The 16,334-nt window shown below is 42.8% G+C and overlaps 1 protein-coding gene across 4 annotated transcripts in view; it reads right to left on the reverse strand.

The window, feature by feature from the left end:
• Positions 1 to 10,837: 10,837 nt before the first annotated feature.
• ppp1r16b (protein phosphatase 1, regulatory subunit 16B) overlaps positions 10,838 to 16,334 on the reverse strand; it is an 89,890-nt gene continuing 84,393 nt past the window's right edge. For all 4 annotated transcript variants that reach the window (XM_019359347.2, XM_019359350.2, XM_019359348.2 and 1 more), the window contains 5 exons: positions 15,918 to 16,043; positions 15,736 to 15,811; positions 15,451 to 15,580; positions 15,011 to 15,158; positions 10,838 to 14,396 (listed from right to left, as the gene is read on the reverse strand). In XM_019359347.2, the coding sequence (XP_019214892.1) occupies positions 13,923 to 14,396; positions 15,011 to 15,158; positions 15,451 to 15,580; positions 15,736 to 15,811; positions 15,918 to 16,043 (954 nt within the window). In that variant the 3' untranslated portion in view covers positions 10,838 to 13,922. The remainder of the gene's footprint in view (positions 14,397 to 15,010; positions 15,159 to 15,450; positions 15,581 to 15,735; positions 15,812 to 15,917; positions 16,044 to 16,334) is intronic.

Raw genomic sequence — 16,334 nt, forward strand, 5'->3', positions numbered from 1 at the left:
TAGAAATCTAGAAAACAAAGCCTAAATTTGAAAATGGACTGTCCTTCTCCACCTCTGCACATATACTGTATATAAAATAGTCGTTTAGTTACTTAGAGCTTCATTCTTATGAATGCCAGCAGGGGGTGAATCCTCTAGTTGCAAAAAGAAGTTAGACTCTACAGACGACTGAGAAAATTACCTGACTTCTCACTTGATTTACAACCTCAGTAAACATTTTCCTGATGAGTCTAGGCTCCCAATAGTTAGTTTAAAGTCTTTTTTTTAGTTTTTAAAGTGTGGATACATTAAGATTGTGAACATTAATAACATTAACTGGTATCACCACCAAATGGACACTTGGTAATAGTCAGGTCCACCCCTCACTTATGATGTCTGCTCCAAAACCCAAGGTGGACATGACCAAAATTGCCAACAGTGAGCGGGCTTCTTTCTTCCCATGAGAGTCACCTTCATCTCTCCTTGTTCAAAGTCATGTTTAATCCATTGCACTGCAGCATCTCGTACCTTTCCTGTTTGTATCAGTCTTCATTGTACACTGCTCACCTCATCTGCTCTGCAAAGACCAAGATCTCTTGTCACTGTTCAGTTCTAATGTTCTAATGACATGTATTAGTCTACTTTCCTCTTAAACCACTTGAATTATAATATGCTGAAAGGATTACATACTTACATTATAAAACACACTTATAAAAAAATGTGTTTTTTTTATTTTCTTCTCTGCTTTAAAATTGCAAGTAAATTTCAACAACAGTGCAAAAACAGACGTTAATATAAGTATAACCTGAAGAAGGAAGTGGCGAAAACGACCAGATCAGAAACTAAAGCCGCTTTAGTTTTAAAATGTAAATCATACTTCCTTAAATATTCCAGTGTTATCAGAGAATGCTGATGTATGCACTCAGTATTTAGTCATGTGCTGAATACTCTCGGATGGTAATGATGGTAATGTATTCTGCTGACATTTGCACCATTTTCTAAAAGAAGCAAACTGCGTTATTACACCTTCACACAGTGAACGGCAGATATAGACACGTGAGAGAGAGTGGGAGGAAAGATAAAGAGGGTGGGATGCTGGCAGGAAATCCTGAAAAAAATGACAATGAAGCTGTGACGGCTCTGACCTTTTCTAAGCACAACCACAAACTCGACACGTGGGCTGAGTTTAAAATGGCAATTAACTTTAAAATCAAAGTCACGGTTGTGTTTTTGGTCCTATATCCTTTTAGCACCTAAGAATAAATAAGACAGTGCTGAATATTTGTCTCCCACAGACAGCATTAACTCAAGTTTCCTCTAGTTAAATGGAAAAAAAACTATTAAGATAAGATAAGACTTTATTGATCCCACGACGGGGAAATTTTTGCGTCACCTCAGCTCAGGTACAGATATCAGAAGGAAATACAAAAAAAATACAAATAAGTACAATCAATGAAAAAAGTAAGATAATACACTATATACAATGGTAGCACACACAGTATAATACACTATATACAATGGTAGCACACACAGTATGTGATTATGGATATGGTTGGAAATATGGAAGACATAAACTATATCGCTTGATATAGCTATTGTACCACTACTGGGGGGCGATCGTGGCTTAAGAGTTGGGAGTTCGTCTTGTAATCGGAAGGTTGCAGGTTCGAGCCCCGGCTCGGACAGTCTCGGTCGTTGTGTCCTTGGGCAAGACACTTCACCCGTTGCCTACTGGTGGTGGTCAGAGGGCCCGGTGGCGCCAGTGTCCGGCAGCCTTGCCTCTGTCAGTGCGCCCCAGGGTGGCTGTGGCTACAACGTAGCTTGCCATCACCAGTGTGTGAATGGGTGAATGACTGGATATGTAAAGCGCTTTGGGGTCCTTAGGGACTAGAAAAGCGCTATATAAATACAGGCCATTTACCATTTACCATTTACTATTCCTATTTATAGACATGTACACACACACATGTACACACTAAATATACATATGTATACATATACATACATATATACCTGCACATGTCCATACAGATGGAAGGTCCATTATGCATGAAGTGGTGACCGTGGATGTTCAGTGTCCAGTGACTTATGACATTGTGATTGAGGAGTTATAGAGTATAACTGCTGTTGGAATGAATGATCTGCGAAAGCGCTCCTTCCTGCACTGAGGGTGTTTCAGTCTCTGACTAAAGGAGCTGCTCAGCCCACTCACATACTCATGCAGTGGGTGATGTGGGTTGTTCATGATGGATGTCAGCTTTACTAACATCCTCTATTAATACATGAATTTATCTATTTTTACATCCACGGAGCTCAAGTTGACATGAAAATTTTGCTTTGTAGTTTTAGGTCAGAAGACATTCAAGTTTAATGCATGAGCACATTTTAAATGGTCGTTTTAAGATCTAACTGGTCCTTACATACAGATTAGTTGGAACTAAATATTTATACTAATTTAGTGCAGGGTCTAACTGTGTAGCTAATTAAAAACATTAGCTTTAAATGATGTGCATCACACATTAAACAGAACATGGTCTATACAACCTGAAACCTGATAAATGTTGTTTAAGCCTAAATTTAACAGAATCTTTGTGAACACTAGTATTTAGCTACTATCTACTGTTTGTGGTACAAGTGGCAGATTTGAAATTCTTCATTCTAATTGGAAGAATGAAGTGGAAGATTTATTTGGCTGAATCTTGGATAAAATGGCCTAAAATATCTCAAAAAACCTAAGAAGGATAACTTAGTTTTTGGGTAAACTGTTCATGGCGGATTAATCCAGAATATAAAGCATAAGGGTAATCCATATATGTGTGTGTGTATGTATGTATGTATGTATGTATATGTATATATGTATGTGTGTATATATATATATATATATATATAACACCCAGCACGCCCGTGCGGGCGGTTTATCCTTCAAGCTCGGGTCCTCTACCAGAGGCCTGGGAGCTTGAGGGTCCTGCGCAGTATCTTAGCTGTTCCCAGGACTGCGCTCTTCTGGACAGAGATCTCCGATGTTGTTCCCGGGATCTGCTGGAGCCACTCGCCTAGCTTGGGAGTCACCGCACCTAGTGCTCCGATTACCACGGGGACCACCGTTACCTTCATCCTCCACATCCTCTCGAGCTCTTCTCTGAGCCCTTGGTATTTCTCCAGCTTCTCGTGTTCCTTCTTCCTGATATTGCTGTCATTCGGAACCGCTACATCGATCACTACGGCCGTCTTCTCCTGTTTGTCTACCACCACTATGTCCGGTTGGTTAGCCACCACCATTTTGTCCGTCTGCATCTGGAAGTCCCACAGGATCTTAGCTCGGTCATTCTCCATCACCCTTGGGGGCATCTCCCATTTTGACCTCGGGACTTCCAGGTTATACTCGGCACAGATGTTCCTGTACACTACGCCGGCCACTTGGTTATGGCGTTCCATGTATGCCTTGCCTGCTAGCATCTTGCACCCTGCTGTTATGTGCTGGATTGTCTCAGGGGCATCTTTACACAGCCTGCACCTGGGGTCTTGCCTGGTGTGATAGACCCCAGTCTCTATGGATCTTGTACTCAGAGCTTGTTCTTGTGCTGCCATGATTAGTGCCTCTGTGCTGTCTTTCAGTCCAGCTTTGTCCAGCCACTGGTAGGATTTCTGTATATCAGCCACCTCCTCTATCTGCCGGTGGTACATACCGTGCAGGGGCCTGTCCTTCCATGATGGTTCCTCGTCTCCCTCCTCTTTCTTGGGTTTCTGCTGCCTGAGGTATTCACTGAGCACTCGGTCAGTTGGGGTCATCTTCCCAATGTATTCTTGGATGTTCGTTGTCTCATCCTGGACTGTGGTGCTGACACTCACCAGTCCTCGGCCCCCTTCCTTCCGCTTAGCGTACAGCCTCAGGGTGCTGGACTTGGGGTGAAACCCTCCATGCATGGTAAGGAGCTTTCTTGTCTTTATGTCAGTGGCTTCTATCTCCTCCTTTGGCCAGCCTATTACCCCAGCAGGGTACCTGATCATGGGCAGGGCGTAGGTGTTGATGGCCCGGATCTTGTTCTTACCGTTCAGCTGACTCCTCAGGACTTGCCTGACCCTCTGCAGGTACTTGGTGGTTGCAGCTTTTCTAGCGGCCTCTTCATGGTTCCCATTCGCCTGCGGGATCCCCAGGTACTTGTAACTGTCCTCTATGTCTGCAATGTTGCCTTCTGGTAGTTCGATCCCCTCAGTTCTGACTACCTTTCCTCTCTTTGTTACCATCCGACTACACTTCTCCAGCCCGAATGACATCCCGATGTCATTGCTGTATAGCCTGGTAGTGTGGATCAGTGAATCGATGTCTCGTTCACTCTTGGCATACAGCTTGATGTCATCCATGTACAGGAGGTGGCTGACAACCACTCCGTTTCGTAGTCGGTATCCCTAGCCAGTCTTGTTAATGATCTCACTGAGGGGGTTCAGGCCTATGCAGAACAGCAGTGGGGACAGAGCATCTCCTTGGTAGATCCCGCACTTGATGGTGACTTGTGCTATGGGCTTGGAGTTGGCCTCTAGTGTTGTGCGCCACATCCCCATTGAGTTCCTGATGAAGGCTCTTAGGGTCCTGTTGATCTTGTACAATTCTAGGCATTCCAGTATCCAGCTGTGGGGCATTGAGTCATAGGCCTTCTTGTAATCAATCCAGGCTGTGCACAGGTTGGTCAGTCTGGTCTTGCAGTCTCGGCTGACTGTTCTGTCTACCAGTAGCTGGTGTTTTGCGCCTCTGGTATTCTTGCCAATCCCTTTCTGTGCCCCGCTCATGTATTGACCCATGTGCCCGTTCATCTTAGCCGATATGATGCCTGACAGGAGCTTCCATGTAGTACTGAGGCAGGTTATTGGTCGGTAGTTGGATGGGACCGGTCCCTTCTTGGGGTCCTTGACCTTCAGTTAGCCATTCCGGGTGTCTCTCGTTAACTAGCAGCTGGTTCATTTGTGCTGCCAGACGCTCGTGGAGTGCAGTCAGCTTCTTCAGCCAGTAGGCGTGAACCATGTCGGGCCCTGGTGCTGTCCAACTCTTCATACTGGAGACCCTTTCTTGGATATCTGCCACTGTGATGGTTACTGGACCCTGTTCAGGGAGGTTGCTGTGGTCTGCGATCCACTAGCCACTGAGCATTGCCGTTATGGGTTGCATCCTTCTCCCATATGCTCTTCCAGTATTACTCCGTCTCCAGCCTTGGTGGTGCTGTTCTCTTATTGTTCCCTTGCCACTGAGAGTACACCTTTGCTGGTTCTGTGGAGAACAGCTGGTTTATTCTCCTGCCTTCTATCTCTCTGGTGTACCTCCTCAAGCGGCTTGATCTTGCCCTCTAGCCTCCTTCTCCATGGAGGGTACTGCCCCTTGTGGCTGTTCAACTTGTAGCCAAGCATCTCACTGATCACTGCTGCCGTAGTGTAGGTCAGCTTGTTAGTGTCGGTAATCGTGGTTGTAGGTATCATCCGTAGTGCTGCATTAACATCATCTAGCAGACCTTCTGAGGGTACTTCACGTAATCGGGGGATCCAGGTTTCAAGCTTTGCCATGACTCTATCTTTCAGGTCAGTTCCTCTCGCACTCAACGATCCTTCTCCTATCGCACTTGGGGCTATGTACCCAATCTCGGGTGGGGGTGATGATATCTCCCCCCTGACCTGGCGTCCTGACTCCTCCTTGCCGTAGCATTTATGTTGTACCTCGTCAATCTCTAGCTGTGATAGCAGTCCCTTCTTTCGAATGTTGGAACACTGAGCTACTAGTTGTTTCGCCATCATTGTGGATGTTGGGTATCGAAGAATCCATAGGCCCCTCATCCTATTCATGTAACCCCTTCCGCCAGGGTTACTTGCGTAGTAGCATTCCAACAACGCCCTGTTTTCATCTCTTGCCCACCGATGCCTTCTTGTTCCAGTAGCCCACTTGTCGTCAGGGTGCCCTGGTTCCTCAACACCTGACGCGGACCTTGTTGATCCGGGCGACGTCCGAGCCGGCATGCCTTCATATTTATCTGTCTCGCTCATGTCTGCGGTAGGCTCGCTTAGCATAGGGGGTCTAGCCTTAGGACCCTTACTGGATACAGACGCCCCAGGCAGGAATCGAACTTGCGATCCTCTGCTCCAAAGGCGTGTAGTCTAACCACTACGATATATATATATATATATATATATATCAATCATGATATATGATATATATATATCAGGTGCAACAGTTACCAGCATTTTCACTTTTCAGGTTACTCCAAATAGTAAACCTGTGCACATGCATACATATTATATATATATATATATATATATATATATATATATATATATATATATATATATATATATATATATATCATGATATATGATATATATATATCAGGTGCAACAGTTACCAGCATTTTCACTTTTCAGGTTACTCCAAATAGTAAACCTGTGCACATGCATACATATTATAGACATATATATATATATATGTCTATAATATGTATGCATGTGCACAGGTTTACTATTTGGAGTAACCTGAAAAGTGAAAATGCTGGTAACTGTTGCACCTGACTTTCACTTTTAAATAAATTTAGCTGCTTTTTAAGTTGGTGGTTTTCCGACTCTGAAAGTGAGTGGTTTGTTCAACTTTCTAGGTTATTCATCTTGTTTAAGGTCACAATGTGTGACCTCGATTCCAATACAAAACACGCTTTGAGCTGTACTTGCATGCTGCTTGCACAGGATAAACAACACTAGTATTTGTAGGGTGTATATTTACATTGAGTATTGCATATATTCACTGTTTTGCTTTTTTTAGTAGTGTTCCCTTTTCCAGTAAGTTAAAAAAAGAGCTGTGGTTTAGTCATAGCTTCTAGGTTGGTGTGGCTTCTGCTTTTATACTATCTGTATGTTACCAAAAACTCTCTAGAATTTCATAATCACTTATCTGCAGGCGGATCTGACTGCTTTCATGACCGAGCCAACTGAAGCGGTAGCAAACACGTACCTTTACTCCTCATTACATAGATTGCTTTCCACTGTTTCAAATTACTTTGAATTTGAGTCGTTCATTTAACTGCAGATGAAAGTGTTGCATGTTCTGTAAATTCTGGGCAACAGGACTGAGGCTGAGTCCAACATCAAAGGTTTGACATATCCACCTACCCCTGTCCAGCACTCGGTCATTGGCTCTCTGTAGGCAGATGCTTCCTGTTAAAGGAAGGAAATGTTGCTGCACGTTGAAAGACTTTGGAAACCAGCAAGTGAGGTTTATTGAAACAAAGCGTAAGGTTTTGGACACTGCAGCATTTCCTCAAGGTAATGTTTAAATTATATGATGCCTTCTCTGTTGTTGGTGTGTTTCGTGACATGGAATCAATATTGATAGGATTTTATTGGTAAAATGCCATTATTGATTCTGCTTGTTTGATTCTTTATTAAATCCGTTAATGATACCTCACGCCAAAATAAAGAGGCTTCAAAGGTTTTCAGCATAATCAGCATAAATAGATATCTGCATGTGAAACTGCAGTATCTGTAGGCAGGGGATAAAAAATTTGGTACCTGAAACTTTCTGGTTTCCATTTCTAGTGTGTGCTTTACGAAGTAGTCAGATTAGCATGCATATAAAGTCTGTGTAAAAAAGCAAAACAGAGGTTGCATAAGACAAAAGTCAATCTCAAACCCATTGTTTATTGTCTTTGTTGCCTATGCAAGAAAAGGAAAGTTTTGAGTGACACAAAGTGATATTCAGGGATTTATTCGTTCACGGACTTGGTGAATTTGTGTGTGTTGACATGAAGATTGAGCTAAATGCTAATTCAAAAGTTGGGACCGCATCCTCATTTAGGTTTGACAGTGTTTCTAGTAGATAATGGCAGACGGCTTGAGCGTGAATTGAGGCTGCGGTTTGTGGAAGGCCTCAGACATGGCAGCTCCCAGACCGGCCAGATCCCATCTACTAATGAGAAGTGAATGAATTGCAAAAGGGAGGGAAGGTGGGGCATGACAACGAGGAAAAACAGCTTGTAGTTGGGCGGGGGGGTTATATATAGGAAAGAACTGGAAGGGGCATGTATCGAGGAGGGATCCCACTCATGAAATTTCAGGTAAACTATCTTAAATATTAGCATTAAAATTCTTTCACGTTCAATTTTGTTCTTATAAGCCAAAGCACCAGAGAAATAATAAAAACTAATGAAGTACAGCTACAGTATAATTTGTGGTTTGTTGCTTTCATAATGTTTTAAGTGCATAAAGACAACCTGATGGTATTTGATAACTTCAGGGCCTAAGATGTAACTGTGTGCCAAGCTTGTTTAGTTTGGTGAACTCTGATCATGGAGGAGGAATTTGCTGTCAAAACAAACAAACGGAGATTTCGTTACAGTCAGATGCCCTCATAGATCGGTAAAATGAAAGTGTAAGATTTCATGGCAGCTCATCCCAAGGTTTGCATGTCAGCACATGCCAGCATCCTTGGTGTGCCTGAAGAAAAGTCATCTGGATTCCTTGAATATCACTTGATCATTTCAAGGCAGTCCATTTCACATGTGGTCAAGCATCTAAGTAATCAATAAGGTCTTATGTAGGGCCCAGTCTCATCACTCAGAATCGCTTTATATGATCATTAAAGTGATACTTCAGTACTGAAATGCTGCGTCATGCTTGAAAATGAGTTGCTGCCTTCGATCGGACTGTGTGTAAATATCTCGGCCTGGTATCTATTAACATTGCTGAGACAGAATGGCATCCACTTATTGATTTAGACATTTTAAATTCAGGTCCAATAACCCACTGAAGCCCTGTTAGGTCCAACGGACCCTGGGAATAAGAAGACGTTCTGACCCAGTAAGCCGTCTCTCCATCCATCCATTCTTTTTGTGCAGCTCTTCTATCAGTCTTGGCTGGACGCTCAGTAGCTGTGGCGTGCTCCCAGTGGAGGCCCATTTTAAAGCTGTCATCCACCCTTCCTTTGCATACTTTTTCCCCTTTTAGTGCAAAAACCTATTCATTGATCCCATGGACTATTCAGCTCCTGCCACTGGTTCATTTTCTTGCTTTATGGACCACATTCCTGCTTGGTTCCCAGTGCTTTTTATCAGCATCCTCTATTTATGTGGCCAGCCGAGTGGTCAGTATGTGTCTGTATGCTCTTTCTGGAACCGATCCACTTTGCCCTCCACAGTGAAGAGGACTGAAGGACCTGGACCACAGCCAGCTGGCCTCCAGTTAGTACAGCCAGGGCACAATAGCAAAGCCAGGCAACACAGAGGAGGCTAATGTTGTCCAAATCATGTGTTTTCCAGCACCATTTTCCTCGCCTCTGTCTATATGGCTTAGACATGGTGACTGTGCCCAAATCTAAGAGTGATTTCTGCAAACATTTGGTTAGCACACTTAAAGGACTGTAAGATGACTTAAATGTTTGCACTGCTTGTTTTTCACTCCGTGAGCCGCTGAGAAGGCCAAACTATTAGTACAAACACTACATAATTTGCCTAGTTTAGGAGCATGTATATATGTTAATGTAATAGTCTATACACTCACCAGCCACTTTATTAGTTACACTGTGCTAGTACCTGGTTGGAACCTCTTCACACAGTTGCTGCAGATTTGTCGGCTGCACATTAATGATGCGACTCATGTTCCATCACATCTCAAAGTGCTCTACTGGATTGAGATCTGGTGACAGCATCATGTTCAAGAAACTAGTTTGAGATGACGAGAGCTTTGTGACATGGCGTTCCATCTTGCTGGATGCAGTCACCAGATGATGGATGTGCTATGGTCATAAAGGGATGGACATGGTCAACAATAATATTCAGACTGTGGCATTTGAAAGATACTCATTCGATACTAGGGGGACCAGACGCATCACACCACCATCAGCAGCCTGAACTGCTGATACAAGGCAGGATGGATCCATCTGTAATTCAATCACTGTTGCATTCCCCTCTGAACTTTGACATCAACACGGCATTTTCACCCTGAAACCTATTGCTCACTGGATATTTTTTCTTTTTCATATCATTCACTGAAAAGCCTTGAGATGGTTGCGTGCGAAAATCCCAGTAGATCAGCAGTTTCTGAAATTAGTCAGATCAGCCTGTCTGGCAACAAAAACCAAGTCACTTTCAAAGTGACTTGTGTACTTCCCCATTCTGATACTTGGTTTAAACTTCAGCAGGTCATCTTGACCATGTCTACATGACTAAAGTTGAGTTGTTACTATATGAGTGGCTGATTAGATATGTGCTATAATGGCAATGTGTACATAATAAAGTGGCTGGTTGGTGTACTCGTTACCTAGCCTAGATGCTTTCTGTTATAACTGCTGTTCTAAATAAACTATTGCTAGACCAGAGCTTTTTCTGAAATGCCTTCTTTACTTTCCACTGCTGTGGGCAGACTGCAGAAATATTGACCTCTGGTGAACCTAAAGCCAGTGAATGAGAGGAAGTGCAAAAACAAGGGAAAGAAAATCCTTGAAGGAGGGAGCTGAACTCAGGCCAAGACCCTGACAGCTGTGAGATGAAGGACGGCACAGTCTCTGCTCGTCTCAGAACAGAAAGTCGCTGCAGATGTCAAAATACAGCAGACATCCAGAGCCGACTGTAGGAATCAGATTTTAAAGAAAATAATGGAGCTTTTGGTGTTTCGTGACCAGTTCAACTGTACATTATACATCTCTACATGAACTATTTATTATAGCTCTCTTTTTTGACATCTATCCAAAACCTATTTACCCATTTTCAATGGTTGTGATTTACAGTGATTAAAAACAGAAAACGAAAAATGTATCTTCTCATGTCCACGGCCTGCAGGAAATCTGAACTCAAACTGTAACAGTATAAAAGCTTAACAGATTCAGATTCACCATGTAAAGTTCTCAAAATATACATTTTATTCAAAATATGTTAATGTAACCATCAATATATTCCAGTAATTACAAAATCAGTAGTTTTGTTTTCATAATTTGATCCTTAAACACAAGCCTGGATCTGTGTATGTCATGAGATCACAAGTAACTTTTGAAACAGGCTACTGTCCCTTTCTGCCTCATACTGAGCAGTCGGTACTTTTCCTGAACAAATTCCTGTTCAGTTTGATCGAATTTAATTAATAAGGAAACAGGGTTGAAATTTTTTATCAACTTGTTTGCAGCTACCCGACCTAAGCTGACTTATAACAAGATGACGTCACTGTACCTAAAATAAGGGAAATGGCAAACTGTTTGACTTCATTTTTACTTCCTCAAGTTGAGGTGAAAAACAAACTGACCATTGCAGAAAAATCATGCACAAAAGTTCCATCATTCAGTTTTAAATGCACCACAGACACTGGTGTCTTAACACTCGGCGATATCTGGGTATGCGCTCGACTCTGCAGACATTTTGGACCGCTGGGACTACTTGGGGGGGGGTCTACTTAATCGCACAGTCCCCCCCCTTTGTGCAACCAAAAGTCTGCTAACACTATTCATCCATATGGTTAACTGTATTTCCTATATGTTCATCAACAGTAACAACACAGACATGTAAATGCAAAAACATGGGAACATAAGAGGAGTACTGATACAAACATATTTACAAACCTGTCTGTACAAATACTCGAACGCTGTACAGTTGATGTGGTGAGGAAGAAGTGTGATGGCGTGGCATTATAAGTAATCACATTTTCAAAGAAGTCGGCCATCAGAAGCGAACACCGGCATCAGAAAGCTTTCCGCCAAACTAAATTATTTTCAACTCATGGAAGACTCTTTGGCACAAACACAATTAAAGGAGCTGTTAAATTTAAGGAATAGTTTAGCATTCCCGGGTGTAGTCTGACTGGCTTCCTTGCTGCAGGTTTGATGACAAGGTTGATACTAAACTTCTTAGTCTTGACAAATAGAAACTACTTGCCTTAACTTACCATGAAGACTCGAAACAAAGAGAAACATCTTGCTCTGTGAAGAAAACAAGGCCTAAATAATGTTTTTCGCTTTTGACATGTCAAGGCAGGAAAAGGACGCCTGCAGTGTTGATGGCTTTATTGCATTTAGGTAAGCCTGCTCATGACACCCTGTGGTTAGTGGTTCTGCATGTGCTTGTTTTAAACTAAGACAAGTGTCACTGTGAGCACACCAGCTATCATCTAATGACGTGGCAATGACCAGTTTTTGAAGACTTTCAGCGTAGCTAGTAAAAATCCAGACAACTGATATCAGAGTCGAGATTTCCTGTTACGCAAGTCTGTCATTTACAATCTGACAATCCTGCAGAGAGATTAAAAAAAAGTCTTCAAACAATAGCTCATTGTTTTGCCACTGCATTCACGTCAGTGCATTCCTCTTTTGCTCTCAGACCCTTTGCTTGCTGAGGTGCAGACTGCTCAATATTTCTCAGACTACAACAACCACTGATAGCAAAAATCTCTGTCTTCAGAGTCTGGGTGTTAATATGCTGACTGCTGGCTCTAGCTCCTCTCATCAACTGTTTCTAAAATGCTGAAATACTCCTTTAATTCAGCAGACAAACCACTACATGTAGTACTGGTTTTTTTTGGGGGGGGGGCATGACACATTACCTGATATAACAGCCTGGGCTCGCTACATACCAAAGATACTGAGGCCTCAAGCATTCATTTAGTATCTTCTGAAAACTCATTCTTCATTTACAGTAATCATTACATAACATACAGTTTCACTTTAGAAGACAAATACAATGACTCGGGGGAAGTAAAGCCACACAATGGCCACCAGGAAAAAAACAAAAACAAAACATAAACAAATAACACTGTTATTTGTAGTGACATATTCATGAATCCATCCAGTATGATGGCTTGGTTTTTTTTAATTACATGTACATAACGCAGACAGTAACCCTCATTTCATTTGAACCATTCTTCCATGTCAGAAGGTGCTCAGCTGGGGAGATTCGCCTCCCCCCACCAGCTCTCACACACTCTCCACACACCATCCAAATAATAAATACACTCGACTTTAGAAACCATGTTTTTTCTTTGTTTTTTTTTCTTTACACTTTACATTTCATAAATAAAACATGTACAGTCATTTTCAACCATGTTTGCTTAAATTATCTATACGGGTGAGCACAAAGTGAATAATGCATAAAACAAAGCACGACCTGTCAGTTTAGGTTCCACGTGAGAGGACGGTGAGGTGACGCATAGTTGACGGAATATAGTGACCGTTTCAAACACTAGTGCAGTACTTTTACTCCTTCCGGTTAGCTCTCACTGTAGAAGTACACTTCATGACTATTTTAACACTGTTTTATGGCATTCCTTTCCCTTACTTTTTCAGGCAGCATGTCAACACGGAACGAGATGTCACAGATCTCCTTTTGCCATGTTTTGCATTTTCTCATGTGTTGTACTACAACAATATGTATTACAATATATCAGGACCCTTCCAGCATGACTGTCCTGCTTGTTTGAACATGACAAGAATGTGCCAAATGTGGTTTGATAACAAGATTAGTTTATCCTGGAAGAAATGCTGCTCTAATGAAATGATACCAATCTGTTTGTGGGGGAACAGACAAAGTTTCTTCCATGTGTGAAAGTAGAGGATTCAGTACCTTGCGATCTTCCCTCCTAATTCTAAATTTCTGTCAAACACTCCCCATCCTCTTTGATTCTTAACAGGGAGAGCGGAGCCACTGATACCGCTTCTTGTGTCTTTACATTTCTCCTGTAAAGAGACTCCATGTATGAAAGGAATTTTCTCCACTTCTCAGTTGCACTTTAAAGAAGGAGTTACGAGACTGGGAGGTGAAAGGAAATGTTTTCATACTTTAATCGGGCCGCCCGTCTTGAAGACATTTTTGAACTGGGAGTGGTGAAGGATGTTCAAAGACTTTCCTTCTTTCCTCTCCTCCCTTCTACAGAGCCTTCCTTGCTTCCCTCCTCTCAGTGCAAACATTTCCTGTTCTGGTAACAGTCACATGACCACACACCAACTATGACACGCAGCAGCAGGTCCGCACCTTTGGCTGCTCCTCCTCCATAGGCTGCTTGAATTTGAGCAGGGGTGGGTCGCCGCTAGCCGGGGTATAATACACAGCGTTGCCATTGGAGGAGACCAGCGGCATGCGAGGATCCTCAGAGGTGGTTTTGGCATCAGTGAAGGAGTCTGTGGAGCCGTTACCAAGGTGACCGTTGAACAAGGGGTGGTTCAAGAGCTTGGCGGCAGCTCGCTGCTTTTTCAGCTCTGACAGAGTCTGAGGGCGCTCTTTTGCCCAGGCTTCCTCCTGGGACGGCTGGGTGGTGACGACCCCACCCTTACTGGACGTCGGTGTGCTGCCATTGGAGGGAGGCTGAGGTGGCATGGATGTTGTTGTGGAGATGAGGCCGTTCTGCTTGTTGTTGGGCTCTTTGAGGATGGTGGGTAGGTTGGACTTGTCGGGCAGCTCCACAGCGACAACAGGCTTGACCTGCAAGACATCAATAAGGATTACTTTAATCCTCTGTATTTAAACCTCTTTTAGATCATTAAATACACAAAGGCCTGACTGTGCAGGGCAGATCGGCAAACTTTGATCTGCTGCCGAGGCTTACCAAGTTCAAATGAAATAAGATGTAAAGCCAATTTATTTGCTTCATTAAAGAGAAAATCCCAAGTGTTCAGAGTTATTTTGTGCCAGAGCAACATTTCTCTGAATGTCTTTTGATAATCTGCAGATAATGTGTGTAAAAAGTTGAGGTTACAATAAGCAGCACCGGCAACAGAGTCTACTGATAATGGAAGACAGTATTTCAGTTTTTTTTCTGTTGTGGGTTTCCTTTTGTGTACTTGCTCCTGGGTATTGGAGGAAGTCCTCTGTGTGATTCATCTAAATGTGACATTTCGGCTTCTGAGTGGGAAGAATCATCTTTCTGCTTTTCAAACCCCTTCTACCTGTGCTTAAAATATCTCACACACACATCATCATCTTACAGCGTGTGTGTGAGGGGGTGGTAAATTCCACCAAGCCACCCCCCACCCACCCAAAAAACCAAAGTTAGAACTGTATAGAGCTATTTATGTAAACCTTAAAAATAGTCTTACATTAACTACTTGGCTATTCTCCTGATCAGACTCCTTTTCTTTCTCGTCCTCGTCTTCCTTTTCTTTCCTCCACACGATGGCCTCGGTCTCGTACTCTTTACGACACAGGTTGTGTCTGTCCGACAAACTGGCTCGCCGCACCACTTTTCTGTGAACACAAGTGGAGTTCCCAGTAAGAAAAAGCAGCTAGAAAAATAACAGCTTACCATATATGGTACTTTTACACTTGAAACTTAAAGAGCAGAAGAACTTATACACACGCTAAACTGACAGCTTCATTATGTCAGACACTACGTCAGTGGAGACTTCTATCAACCATTCTCCTATTAAATGTAAATACAGCTGTAAGATGTAGAACAGATGTTTTGTCTGTTTTCTCATTTCTCCAAATAACAAAGCCTGTAGTAGCCATACTACCACCAACAGATGTCAGCACATACCCACGACTGCCTGCACTGGACGTTCGCCTGCACAGCGAGGTCTTGTGCTTGAGCTGTGACTTCATGATAATGTCGTGTTTGTGTTTCAGGTCCAGCAGGATGGCTCTGAACTCCTCATCCTCACACAGATCTTAAAGCAACAAGGGTAAAAGGGACACTGTTAGTAATGTTAATATAAAACTGAACAAGCTGGAAATATGACCCTGCTGAGACGATACGTTTTTTTTCCTGAACTCACTACCAGGTGGACTGACAAGTGAGTGCTACAGTATACTGTAAACATACCAATTGGAGTCTCCTCCAGAAAGGTCTTGGCATTGAGACTGGCTCCGTGAGACACCAGCAGCTCCGCCACATGCATCTGAAGCAGCAACAACAACAACAGTGGAAGCAAATTGTATTAATGGTTCCAGAAACCTTTGTGTGCGCCTGAGCCTCTTATCTCTTTCCTGTTGTGTTTTCCTTACCTGACCCCAGCACGCTGCAGCATGAAGAGGCTGCCATCCATCTGAATCTCTGAGGTCCACACGAGCCCCCCCCTCCAGCAGCAGCTCTGCAGCCTGCACGTAGCCATTTGCTGCTGTGATGTGTAGCTGCAACAATAGAGAAGGGAATAGAGATGTTTTTCCCCCCAGTGCTCAGGATTTACTGTTTAGTATGAATTTCACATTATTTTTTTGCATGCAAAGTGGCAATATACGTGCCAAAGAATGTTATATAGTGGTGACTTACAGTTGCTTACTATGTGAGACATTTCACCTGCAAAAATCTACAAATCAAGTATTTATTTGCTTCTAAGTTTAAAGATGTCAGTTTATTACTGTGCATCTTCTAATATTATGTTAAATTAGATGTAGATTACTGTGGTCAGTTCAAGTCTTGAT

This window comes from Oreochromis niloticus, linkage group LG5, assembly GCF_001858045.2.
Source record: "Oreochromis niloticus isolate F11D_XX linkage group LG5, O_niloticus_UMD_NMBU, whole genome shotgun sequence".
In the NCBI taxonomy this organism is placed as follows: Eukaryota; Metazoa; Chordata; class Actinopteri; order Cichliformes; family Cichlidae; genus Oreochromis; species Oreochromis niloticus.